Below are 11,321 nucleotides of genomic sequence, written 5' to 3' on the forward strand. Positions count from 1 at the left end.
ACGGGAAGGAGCGTGTCCCGGCCCTGTCATCTCCCCGTCAGCCTCAACTAGGGCAAATGTTTCCGTTCCCTGTGCAGAGCTCGGGTGTGGCTTGGATGACTTCCTCAGTTCAGGGCTGGGGGAGGGGGGAAGGATGACCCATCCGAACACAGGCCTGATGCAACAGTGGTGACTCCACTCCTAAGTGCACCCTGCTGACCTCAGCGCCCTGGGGCTTGTCCCCAGCTGTCCACACCTCTTGTGTGCCCTACTGCCCAGATTGCCGCCCCCACCCCACTTCGGTTGCACTTCAGGGATGCCAGAGACCATGACTCCTCTGTCAGAGGTGACACCTCCTCACCTGACCCCCCTCTGGGAGTGACAGGACTGCCACCTCCCAAACAAGCCAGGTCTGGGCCCTGAAAACGGTCCATAGGGACAAGGACTTTCCCCGCTGAGGGGGGCTCCCCAGGTCTGGCTAGCCCGATCTTGACCCTGTGTGCCTGTTGGGGGGAGGGTGGGAGGAGTCAGGGAGTTTGAACTCTGAACCCAGGACAGGCAGGGGCCAGGGTGCCAAGACCCTCCGACTCTGCTTAGGGCCCCTCTAGGGCTGAAGTTTTCGCTGGGCCTGTGGGAGCTGGGCGGGGCCTCGTCTCTGGCTGGGCTCTAGTTTCCGTGGAAACCCACAGGCTTCCCACCCCAGCGCTGCCTGGGCAGGCTCCCAGCTGGGGCCTCATCCGCAGCCAGCCTCTCCTCCCGAGTCCAGTCCGCTCTACCTTGGCGTCTCTTGGTCCCCTCCCTGAGTCCCCATCCCCAAGCCAAGCCTCTGGCCTCCTCCACTGGCCTCTGATGCCTTCAGGAACCTGGGCCTCCTGCCTCATTCCTAAACTTTAGCTTCTCAGCAAACAGGCTTCCCAAGCTCTTGCCCCTCCCTCTCGGGCCTTTCTAGCTCCTCACCAGCTTTAGGGCTCAACCAGGCCTCCTGCTCCTTCCACCTACCGCCTCCCACAGACCAGCAGACAACAGGCCTCCTAGGCTGTTCCTCCTGCTCACTCCCCTGCCCTACCCCACCCATGGAGACCCCAGGACTGGTTGTGCACGGGGAGGCTGCGCCCTTTTCCACAGCACTCCGAAGCCTCGTCAACAACCCCCTATACAGGTGAGGGGGGGCCCTGTTTGTGGGTTTTCCCTAGCTGGCTCTGCTGGGCCCCATGACTCTGAGGAAGCTCTGGGTACAGAGGAAGTGGGGAATTAGGACTTGACCCTCCTCCCTGGTGAACTCAGTCTGGGGAAGTCAAGTGTAGAGGATAACTACTGGTCGCTTAGTGTCTACGAGAGCCAGAGGTGGGGGCACTGGGGACCGGAGCTCAGAGCAGCTATGTGACCTCAGGGAAAGGCCTTCCTGTTTTGGATCTTAGGCTCCTGGCAGAGAAGAGCCCTCTGCCCCCTGGACCCTGAGAAATGGAATGTAACTTGAGTGCCTCCCTAGGGAGGCAGAGGAGCAGATAACCCTGCTCTGGGAACTGCAGACTCACAAGAGGAACAAAGCTCAAGAGACTGAGCCAGAGTTGCAGACAGGAAGTAGTTCAAGAGTGCTGCCTGGGGCTCACTGCCTGCCCAGGATGCTGTGGTGTCTGAAACCAAGGGATAGAGTACAGGGGCAACGCTGGTCAGGAGAACTAGAATGCAGCTTTCTGTTCCCACTGCCTCAGAGCTGGGCCCCTCCCTATGGATTGGTGACTCCTATAACCCTACTTCTTTGGGCATCGCAGTCTGGTCTGAGCAGTGGGAACCCCCAGGCCTTGGACCTGAGACTGGGAGGCTCCAGGAAGCTCAAGCTTCATCTCCTGCCTCCTACTCGTTATGCTGTTCAGAGGCCCAGAGGCTGGGGCCGGTAGTGATCGTGAAGATGGAAAATGTGGTCCGGCCTCATGATGGTGCCTCACTGACATGTCTGTTTGCAGCCGGTGCACTCTGCACCCCCAACCCTACCCTCTCCTGTCTGGAGGAGGCTGAAAAAGCTGAGTTTGCAGTCTGTGGAGGAGAAGCCAAAAAGAGTTTCCCTTACCCCAAGACACAGGCTGAGGAGGAGAGGGGTATTGGGATCAACCTTGTATCAGCCCTGGTGCCCCCTCAGTGATCAATTGATCAAACATAGCCACCTCCTAGGGTTTGGGATTCGCATCCCATTTCAGGGATGAGAAAGCTGAGAGTTAATGAGTAGGAAGTCTCTTGCCTAGGCACCACAAGGTGGAGCTGGAATTAGAACCAGGCCTGTGTGACCCAGACCTTCGGCTGGAGGGACTGTCTCTTTTACAGGGCAGACAGTAAACGGAGTTGGGCAAAGGCAAAGCCTAGAGTTGCACAGAGACTCTGGCCTCCTCTTCCTGGTTCTCTGCCCCTCTCTCCCACAGTGATGTTCGCTTTGTGGTCGGTCAAGAACGGCAGGAGGTGTTTGCCCACCGGTGCTTGCTGGCATGTAGATGCAACTTCTTCCAGCGACTTCTGGGCTCAGAGCCGGGCCCCGGGGTGCCTAGCCCTGTGGTGCTGAGCACCGTGCCAGCTGAGGCCTTCCTGGCAGTGCTGGAGTTTCTGTACACCAACAGTGCCAAGCTGCACCGCCACTCTGTGAGCCCACTGGGCAGGGGTCTGGGTGGGAGGAGGGGTGGCTGAGGGACGGGGGAGACTTCTTTCCACTCCCCCAATCACCCACTCTGCAGGTGCTGGAGGTGCTGACGGCGGCTGTGGAGTATGGGCTGGAGGAACTGCGAGAGGTGGGTTTATGTGGCGCCTCATCTCGTTTCCCCCGCCTCTTATGGGCTCAGTTCATATCCTGCCTCACACACCGGCTAGCCTGGAGAGCAACATGCACCGGTACAGACAGAAGTATGGGTATCTCTGTGTAGATATGCATTTATGTGTGCCCGTGTGCAAACGGATATGCGTGTACCGTGTGTGCTGTGGGGGCATGTGGGGTGTTTATGGATGGTGCTGTAGATACCAGGATAAGTTAGCCTTGATCCCTGTTCTTCAAAGAGAGACAGACACAAGAAAACTCTTAACCCAGTGCCATAAGAAGTGTGACAGATAAGGGCAAATGGTGCTGAGACTGTACGGAGAGTCTCTAGTCTCGCCACCAGGGAGAGAGGAGGGGAAGACTTCCTGGAGGAGGAAACATTTGTGTTGGATCGGGTAGAACAGGTAGGAGTTTGTTCAGAGAGGGGAGAGGAAAGATGGCATTCTAGTTACAGAGACAGAGGTACAAAAGATGCTGGTGAGACATTTAGTGTGGCTGGACTCAGTGTGTGAGAGGAGGAGACGGAGAGATGAGATTGGAGAGCGTGCCAAGGGCTGGTTCCTGCAGAACTTTCAAGAATTTGGACTTCTTTTACCCAGAGGGCAGTGGAAATTCATGAGGTTTCAGATAAAGGAGTGAGGATTTGGAAGCTAAGGGGAGAAGGGATTAGGGCTTAGCTTACCAGTCCAGTAAGGGGGCGGGGGTGGCAGTGGTTGCCCGAGAGAGGTGCATGGCTTTGAGAGAAGTGGAATTGGCATGACCCAGTGCTTTTCTGGATGTGGGGGGTGAGAGGGAGATGTTGTGGATGAAATTCAAGTTTCTGGTTAAAAGAGAAGTGTCTTCGAGTCCAGAGAGAAAGACACATGGAGAAAGATAAGTGTCCTGAGAGAAAGGGAGAGTGGAATTTTCACATGGCTCTTATCTAGCTTGATTAGTGAGGAATGTACTGAAAGGTAGGCTGCTGGGCTTGGCTTTGCTAGTTTCTAGTTCCTCCAGGTTTGCCAAGTCTCAGGCCCTGGTGATTCCCTGCCTCCCTTGGCCTGGGACGTCTGTATGGGCCTGGGGCTGCTATAAGCCTGGGTGACTCACTGCTCCAAGCCTGCTCACTGCTTCTGGACTGGGGCTGGGGTCTTGGAACAGGGACATTTGGACACAACCCACATTGGTTTCTGTTCCCAGCTGTGCCTGCAGTTTGTGATGAAGGTGCTGGATGTGGAGCTGGTTTGCGAGGCCCTGCAGGTGGGTGTTGCTGGACAAGCTTGCAGGTGGTCCCCCTGTGGAGGGCTGGGCTACATGGCCTCTCCAGTCTCAACCCGACCTCCCTCATTCTGCTCTCAGATTGCCGTATCCTTTGGCCTGGGACCGCTGCAGGAGCGCTGTGTAGCTTTCATAGAGGCCCACAGCCAGGTACAGCTCCCGACCTGCATACTCCCAACCCCACACGCCTCATCCTGCTCCCCCCTGACCCAATCGCGGACCCACAGGAGACCCTCCGGACCCGTGGTTTCCTGGAGCTGTCGGCACCCGCGTTGCTGCTCCTGCTGCGCAGCGACAAGCTCTGCGTCGACGAGGCCGAGCTGGTCCTGGCAGCCCGGAGCTGGGCGCGCGTGGGCGCGGTGAGCGGGAGCTGAGGGGAGCGCGGGGTGGGGGCGCTGAAGGAGGCTCGGGCCGCAGGAACCCGGCGAGCGGGCGGCTGGGCAGGTGCCCCCGCCTGCCTGGGCTCAACGCTGGCGTCGGCAGGCGGTGCTGGAGCGGCCTGTGGCCGAGGTGGCGGCCCCGGTGGTGCTGGAGCTGAGACTGGCCTTGCTGGCTCCGGCAGAGCTGAGCGCCCTGGAAGAGCAGAACCGGCGGGAGCCGCTCATCCCGGTACGGACGCGGGGAACACGGCTCAGATTCACTCCGTGGCGTGGGGGAAAGGGCGTGGGGCGCAGCCCAGGATCTGCGGGATGAGGTAGGCATTGCGTGACTCCGCCGTGACTCGCCTCCCCTGCAGGTGGAACAGATCGTGGAGGCGTGGAAATGCCATGCTCTGCGGAGAGGGGATGCGGCCCGGGGCGCCCCGTGCCGCCGCCGGAGGGGTACCCTGCCCCGGGAGCATCATCGCTTTCTGGACCTGCCCTTTAAGTGACCAAATGCCGCGACTTGCGAGGAATTCTGGGCCTCTTCTAAACTACAGCTCCCAACATGCTCCGAGCTCGGAACGGGATTCCGCTCCCAGAATGCCCGGCTAGCGGGGCGCAGGAGGGGCGGCAGTCTGACACGCGCAGGCGCTGTGGGTGAGGTTCCGGGGGAGGGCGGGCCTGAGAGGCGCGTTAGTGGGCTGAGCCTTGGCTTCAAGGCCCTCGCAAAGCCGGCGAGTGGGTTCCTTCGCGCTGTGCTCTGGCGTTACAGCCGGCCCTTGGGCACTCTCGCCCGCCCTGTTTACTCTTTTAATTCCCACATATCTTTTCAGCTCAGCCCCTTCTTTAACTCCAGACCTGCCTCCTGACGATCTCTCTCTAAATTTCCCACAGACACCTCAGACTCAATCCAAAATTGAGCTCACCCCTCATCTTTCTCCAGTTTTGCCCCCATCATGTTTCTCATCTCCGTGGGTGCCCAAGCCAGAAGTCTACCGCTCATCCTTGCTTTATTCCTCTTCCTCACATCTGCCTCCCGTGGCTTCTACCTTTTAAGAGGCTGAAAGTTAGCAGAATATGCCAGCCCAAAATATGCCTTTTTGGCATAAGGTTATTTTAAGCTGATTATTTTGAGAAAAGGGAGAAGTTTTGAAAACAGAGAAGTTACCCTTTTGTAAGGGAAATTTTTAGAATGGAAATCTCCATTTGTAAGGGTGTCTCCCTCTCTGTACCAGGATGACTAACTCACAGGAGAATCTTCCAGTGAAGTCAGTGAAATCTGCTGAATAAACCTTATCCTTGCTTTTGGTGCTTTTTCCTGATGGCCTTCCTATAACTGGCCTCCCCACAGTTTTCTTTCTATTGTTGTTAGCTGAAGGAGATATTTAAGCAGGTATTTTAGGCCACCTCAGGGAGTTACTCATTTTCCCCTCGGTATCTCCCATGTATACATGAGATATACATGCTAATAAACTTCTGGGTTTTTTTGTTTTCTCTTGTTAAGATGTCTTATTACAAAGGTCTCAGCCAAGAGCACAGAGAGTAGAGAGAAAATCATTTTTCCTCTCCTACAAGATCTTTCCAGCTGGTTCAGTTCTCTCAGCCCAATTCAGCCAGTCCTATCTGTGGCAGGAATCACTGCCACAGGCTCTTATTAATCCTCCTGCCTTCACTCCAGCGGCGACCCCCTCCCCAACCATTTCCCACACTGCTGCCAGAATTGTGTAAGATTGTCAGCCCTACTCTCCACACTAAGTTCCTCAACATTCCCACTGCCCTCAGGACAAAATATAATCTATTTCACTTTTAGGGAACTCAAAATTACTAGTGGTTCCAAACATTAGCAACTCTTCTCTCAACTACTGCCTTTGCATAAATTCACTGGTCCTGAAGGCAATGGTCCTCTAGCTCTGGATTTACTTTCTTGGTTATTGAAGACTCCCCATGCTCCCCTTTCATTTGTTACACATTTTTGTCTTCCTGAGGATCGGAATCTCCCTGGAGAAAGATCTCTGGGGCCTGGAGTGGTGCCTTATTCATTTCTACTTCCCCAGTCCCTGTCACATAATCAGTGCTCTGTAAGTGTTCAGTGATGACTTTGCTTTCTTATTTAAATGTTATTTTATTCCATTAAGATACTATCAGTGTGGGGCTTCCCTGGTGGCGCAGTGGTTAAGAATCCGCCTGCCAATGCAGGGGACATGGGTTCGAGCCCTGGCCTGGGAAGATCCCACATGCCGCGGAGCAACTAAGCCCGTGCACCACAACTACTAAGCCTGCGCTCTAGAGCCCGCGAGCCACAACTACTGAGCCCACGTGACACAACTACTGAAGCCCCTGTGCCTAGAGCCCATGCTCTGCAACAAGAGAAGCCACCACAATGGGAAGCCCGTGCACCGCAGTGAAGAGTAGCCCCCGCTCACCTCAACTAGAGAAAGCCTGCGTGCAGCAACAAAGACCCAACGCAGCAAAAAAAAAAAAAAAAAAAAGATACTATCAGTGTGAAATTAGGGACAATTAACTTTTTCTTTTTTTTGGCTGTGCCTCTCGCCTTGTGGGATCTTAGTTCCCCAACCAGGGATCGAACCCGTGCCCTCTGCAGTGGAAGTGCAGAGTCTTAACCTTGGACCACCAGGGACGTCCCTAATTGGAAAAAAATATTCTTCTTTCTCAGGGATTTTATGTAAAAATATATTGCAGATGGATTAAAAATAGTTATTTGCTATTATTTCTCAAGACTGAAAATGTGGTTACCCTCAGTACCACTTTGTTTGGATAATGAAAATTGAAGACAAACTAGTCCTAGAGGACTGGTTTAACCTAGAGGACTGGTTTAACCTAGAGGACTGGTTAAATTAACTATGGTATATTCCTACAGTGATATTAAAAAATATCCATGATTGGGACTCCCCTGGTGGTCCAGTGGCTAAGAATCCGCCTTCCAATGCAGGGGATGCGGGTGCTACCCCTGGTCGGGAACTAAGATCCCACATGCCGCAGGCAACTAAGCCTGCACGCCACAACTAGAGAAGCCCGTGTGCCACAACGAAGAGCCTGTGCGCTGTAACAAAGACCCAGCGCAGCTAAAATTAAAAAAAAAAAAAAAAAATCCATGATCTTTGGTAAGAAAAGCACAGTGCAGACCAAGTAGAGCATGATTCATTTTGCTGAAAGAAAAGGTAATATTGAGAGGAAAAAGTTTTCCTTGCTCCTCTTCAGGTCCTTGGCTGGATCTGAAGATTAAACTGACAAAAACAATTAACAGGAGAAAAGCATACAATTTTTTTAAAAAATAAATTTATTTATTTATTTGTATTTGGCTGCTTTGGGTCTTCGTTGCTGCGTGCAGGCTTTCTCTCGTTGTGGTGAGCGGGGGCTACTTTTCGTTGCGGTGCTCAGGCTTCTCATTGCGGTGGCTTCTCTTGTGGAGCGTGGGCTCTAGGCGTGCGAGCTTCAGTAGTTGTGGCACAAGGGCTCACCAGTTGTGGCTCGCGGGCTCTAGAGTGCAGGCTCAGTAGTTGTGGTGCACAGGCTTAGTTGCTCCGCGGCATGTGGGATCTTCCCAGGCCAGGGCTCGAACCCGTGTCCCCTGCATTGGCAGGCGGATTCTTAACCACTGCACCACCAGGGAAGTCCCTACAAATTTATTTAATGTAAGTTTTTACGTGACATGGGAGCCTTCATAAAGAAATGAAGACCGAAAGAAACAGTTAAGCCTGAGTATTTTTATGCTAGGTTAAAGGGTAGTAATCTGGGGGGAATTTAGCAAGACTTTCTCGTTAGAATTCTTCTCAGCGTCTCCTTGCCCTTGGAGATAAGGATGCTCATTTCCTCTCAGTATACTAAAGGCAGCTCTCACTTGAGGGTTTTATGACCTGTTTCATGGGGGGGGGGTGTCGGGCGTTGGGGGAGTGAGGAGGTCAGAATGACTTTCCGGTTTTCTCAAACTCCTTCAGCTTAAAATACTCAATATGTGGAGGTGCCGTATTTTAGGATAGCATGTCCTGAACCCCATCACTAAGTAGCGCAGTGATGAAGAGTACGCCTCTTCTGGAGCCAAGCTGCCTAGGTTTGAATCTCAGCTCCGTCACTTTCTGGCTTTGTGATTTGATTGAGGCTATTTAACTTTCTATGCCTCAGTTTCTTTATTTATAAAATGGAGAATGGAGATAAAAATAGAATCTATTTAGTCAGGTTCTCAGGAAGATTAATTTTGTAAAGTGCTTAGGACTGTAGTGGGACAGTACATGTGTTTAGAAAACAAATCTCTTCATTCATTTGTTACACAAATATTCATTGAGTGTTCATGGGCTAGGCATTGATTTAGAGTCATGGGATCTATCAGAGGACAAATTAAGTAAAGTCTCTGCCTCACAGAACCTACATTCTAGGAGGAGAAAGAGCAGACAAGTAAAGAAATGCATGTACGATATTCCGGGGCAGGTTTGCACTCTGAAGAAAAAGCATGTTACACAGCGATGTGGTGGTGTGATCGGATTTACATTTTAAACAATTACTTGGCCTTTGTGTGGAGAATTGGGACAACGATGGTCAAGGGAGTGGGGCGGGGGGTGGGAGGCTTTTGCAGGAATCCAAGAACTCTTGTACCAGCTTGCTGGCACTGGAGGAGGAAAAACATATGCGGTTGCATGAAGCATATGCTTTGAATATGGGAGTCAGTGGGAGCAGCTGCTGGCTGTGAATTCGGAGGACACAACGTAGAAAATGATATTCACTTAAAGCCACAGATCTAGATAACCTCCCCTACTGTAAGGTTGATCTAAGACACAGCGACAAGAAAACACATTTGCTAGCTTGCCCTGTCCTCTCAATAATGCTCTTTCTGTAGAGCACTTCTCACTGAGATTCTGTATTATGTACCCAATTTTTTTTTTTTTTTTTTAGTTCTTGGTTCCACCAAAAACTTAACCTCCTTAAGAGAAAGAACCGTGTACATTTACACGGAAAACTGGCATCGAGCGAGCATTGAATGGGGACAATCTGACCAAACTGCCTCTTCTGCTAGTTTTGGGAAAGAAACCAATGAGCCTGTTTGGAAATGAGCACTGCTGCGTTTAATCTCTTTCGCTGTACATCGTGCCAAAAACATTCCGTGCTTTTTCACGCCTTCCTTTACTTAGTTAACTTCTTCACCTACTGCGAAGGTGAGAAACTTGGAGAGAAACTGGCAGAAACACAGAAAAGGCATACCTCGCAAAACGAAGTAAATAATTGGAAAAAACCCTCCAATAACCGACACGGGATTTCTGTCTAAATTCCCCCGGGAAATTACAGACAAGTTGTCAAAACACAGAAACAAACATTAACTTCTCGCTTTTTAACTCCAATATGTACCTCTCCTAAAATACACAACCTCAAAAACTTAAGTAGACACTCAAAACTGTTTCTCTCCACGGAAATCTTTAGTAAAAAGCGAAAGATTCACATGATATGAAAAAAAACCCACAATATACTTACTCGTTTCCGCTTGGAACACTCCCAGAACAACGTAACACTCAGACCACTTACGGTTGCTCCGCTCCTGCGCGGTTCGCGCTCCCTGAGTGGAATTTACACAGACCATAGATTTCTAATAGGCACTGTCCCCTGCAACAGTGGACAAACCCCGTGGTGGGAACTCAAGCAGCGTGAAACTGTCTTTTCGTGGTGCACCATGGGTATGCAAATCGCAGGCGGTTCCGGCCGCTGGGCGGCACCAGCCGCTGGCCGGGCAGGGCGGCACCGTGGGGACCCCAGGGCTGCAGCGCTCTCTCGTCGCTGTTGGTCCGCCCGGGAGCCGGCGCTTCCTTACCCCGGCTGAGGTTAAGTCCTACTATTCCGTACCCTCAGGGACCGCCCCCAACCCTGCTCTAGGGACAGAAGCAGAAACGGTAGAGCACAGACACTCAGGGACTTTGGGACCATGTAGGAGGCAGGTCACCACCCCTTCTGGAGGAGATGACATCCAACTTATCTGCAAGGATGGTTCGGGTTTATGGGAAACGTGTTCTCCGCAGAGGGAATGGCCTCTGTGAAGTTATGGGTGGTGAACATAGAAAGTAATCAGTCTGTCTGGAGTAGAGTGTGGTGTGTCTGAATGAGGGTGTGAATCCAGCCAGTCGCTGTCCTGAGAGAGCTGGGATGATGGCAGAGGCTAGATCGAGTTAGGCCTGGAAAGGGCTTGGCTTTGATCTTGTGATATCAGTGATGGGGAGCCATGAACAGGGCTGAATAGTGTGCGCTGCCACACAGGGTGGGCTATCCTGCAAACACTGGGACTTGTCCCCAAGACTGGCCGTGGTCAGTGCCCCGGAACTGACCATTCCTGGGGTGGTCCGGCTCCAACTGGCTGGAATCCTTCGGCTGCTGCCACACCGGGACACTGTGCAGTGTTTCAGGGTTATTCACTAAGCATGCAGTTGGAGCACAGAATTTCAGCATAGCTAATATCCCACAAACTACAGAAATAGCACCTATGAGAAGCCGGGTGATGTCTTACATAAATATTTCATTTAAAATCCTGAAAGGAAAAACTAGCACCCTACAAGATAGGCTCTAATCTTCCCATTTCACAGATGAAGAAGCTGAGGCTCAGAGAGGTTCTCTGACTTTTCCAGGTCACTCAGCATGGAGTGACATCTTTTGCACTATTCCAGCCTGGTGAGCTCTCCTGCTCTACCCAAAATCCCCTCCAAAGTGACCCAAACACTACTGGCTCCAAATCCAGTGTCCATCCCTTGGGCATCCTGGAGGCATCCCCTACTCTAGGTTCCAAGCCAACCGCCTGCTTCTCTTAAGTCTTCTCAAGCATCTTAGTGTTGATTCAGCTGCAGAAGTCTTCCCCCTCCCCCCCCACCTCCCTGCCCACTTTTGGTCAGAACATGATTTTCTGGCCTTTGGCCTGGTGGGGTGGAGTGTGAGAAGGC

The 11,321-nt window shown here is 52.3% G+C and overlaps 1 protein-coding gene and 1 non-coding gene across 4 annotated transcripts; one reads left to right on the top strand and one right to left on the bottom strand.

Annotated features, from left to right (window-relative positions):
* The first annotated feature begins 170 nt into the window (after window positions 1–170).
* BTBD19 (BTB domain containing 19) lies at window positions 171–5,886 on the top strand. 3 transcript variants are annotated; one of them, XM_057533492.1, is made up of 9 exons: window positions 171–389; window positions 991–1,138; window positions 2,394–2,607; window positions 2,700–2,753; window positions 3,956–4,015; window positions 4,115–4,183; window positions 4,261–4,392; window positions 4,517–4,642; window positions 4,770–5,886. In XM_057533492.1, exons 2-9 carry the CDS (start codon window positions 1,053–1,055, stop codon window positions 4,902–4,904), a joined length of 876 nt encoding a protein of 291 aa, XP_057389475.1. In that variant the 5' UTR covers window positions 171–389; window positions 991–1,052; the 3' UTR covers window positions 4,905–5,886. The 3 variants fall into 3 exon arrangements, with proteins under 3 accessions (XP_057389475.1, XP_057389482.1, XP_007164629.1); XM_057533499.1 differs by lacking the exons at window positions 171–389; window positions 2,700–2,753 and adding an exon at window positions 2,773–2,877 and having other exon boundaries at window positions 473–1,138; window positions 2,394–2,612; window positions 3,949–4,015; XM_007164567.2 differs by lacking the exon at window positions 171–389 and having other exon boundaries at window positions 473–1,138.
* Window positions 5,887–9,749: 3,863 nt separating this feature from the next.
* Window positions 9,750–9,866, bottom strand: LOC114236591 (U5 spliceosomal RNA). Its single transcript, XR_003622508.2, has one exon. It is a non-coding gene; the product is annotated as a U5 spliceosomal RNA (small nuclear RNA).
* Window positions 9,867–11,321: the final 1,455 nt, after the last annotated feature.

This window comes from Balaenoptera acutorostrata, chromosome 1 (assembly GCF_949987535.1).
Source record: "Balaenoptera acutorostrata chromosome 1, mBalAcu1.1, whole genome shotgun sequence".
Classification (NCBI taxonomy): domain Eukaryota; kingdom Metazoa; phylum Chordata; class Mammalia; order Artiodactyla; family Balaenopteridae; genus Balaenoptera; species Balaenoptera acutorostrata.

Coding starts and splice junctions, on each gene's coding strand:
- BTBD19 (XM_057533499.1), top strand. CDS start 1,053: ATGGAGACCCCAGGACTGGTTGTGCACGGGGAGGCTGCGCCCTTTTCC. Junction 2,613..2,772: donor CTGCACCGCCACTCTGTGAG/CCCACTGGGCAG, acceptor TATGTGGCGCCT/CATCTCGTTTCCCCCGCCTC. Junction 4,016..4,114: donor TGGTTTGCGAGGCCCTGCAG/GTGGGTGTTGCT, acceptor TTCTGCTCTCAG/ATTGCCGTATCCTTTGGCCT.